The following is a 730-nucleotide window of genomic DNA, read 5'->3' on the forward strand; positions in this document are numbered from 1 at the left end:
GAGCCGGCATGCCATCGGGACAGCCTGGCCCAGCCCTCGCCCTGCCCTCCTCCAAGCCACGGGCAGCAGCAGAGGCTGCGAGTCCCCGCACAACCACGTCCAGCGGCCGCTGCCCAGCGGGTGTCCTTGCTCCTCCAGCTGACGTCCTCCCTTGGGCTGCCCGACCTGCATGGTGACACTCAAGGGACAAGTGAGCACAGCCCAACGCATCGCAGGAGGTTGCCTGTCCTTCCAAGACTCACCTGCTGAGCGGCAAAGTCCCCCTCCGTTGCTCGACGGCACCGTTGGAGGTCCTTGCTTGGGGTCAGCCTGCAAGAACCAGGCCGTGCTTAGAGAGCAGCCCCGCAGCAGAAAGGGCCACCGGCGAGCTGCCAGCCGGCACCGGCAGCCTGAGCGTGGCACAGCTGGGACCCTCGGCCCTCCCGGGCTCTCTGCCCCACACGGCAGGTTTCCTCCCAGCGACACCAGCGGGGACGTGCCGGAGGTCCTGGTGGCCCCCCAACCCTCTCCGCTGCCTGAGTGGCAAGGTCCTGGTGCCCCCCCAACCCTCCCCGCTGCCTGAGTGGCACCACCGCACCCTCCCTTCCTCCTTCCCTCCCTCCCTCCCGCACAAGCTCACCCCACTCGCCACACTGCCCTGGCACCCTGGCACAGCCAGAGGCGGGGGGAAGGCAGCCATTCTCACCCCTGCCTGGCCTTTCAGCAGCCTCTCCCGGCCCCCGCGGCACAA

At 69.3% G+C, this 730-nt stretch overlaps 1 protein-coding gene across 1 annotated transcript in view; it reads right to left on the reverse strand.

The window, feature by feature from the left end:
• Positions 1–730, reverse strand: part of LOC104624428 (T-cell activation Rho GTPase-activating protein-like) — a gene marked incomplete at both ends in the record, with an annotated part of 3345 nt that overhangs the window by 1258 nt on the left and 1357 nt on the right. Inside the window, 2 exons of the mRNA XM_010291792.1 lie at positions 30–165; positions 243–309. Coding sequence (XP_010290094.1) covers positions 30–165; positions 243–309 — 203 coding nt within the window. The remainder of the gene's footprint in view (positions 1–29; positions 166–242; positions 310–730) is intronic.

The sequence above is a fragment of the Phaethon lepturus genome, unplaced genomic scaffold (genome assembly GCF_000687285.1).
Source record: "Phaethon lepturus isolate BGI_N335 unplaced genomic scaffold, ASM68728v1 scaffold18287, whole genome shotgun sequence".
In the NCBI taxonomy this organism is placed as follows: Eukaryota; Metazoa; Chordata; class Aves; order Phaethontiformes; family Phaethontidae; genus Phaethon; species Phaethon lepturus.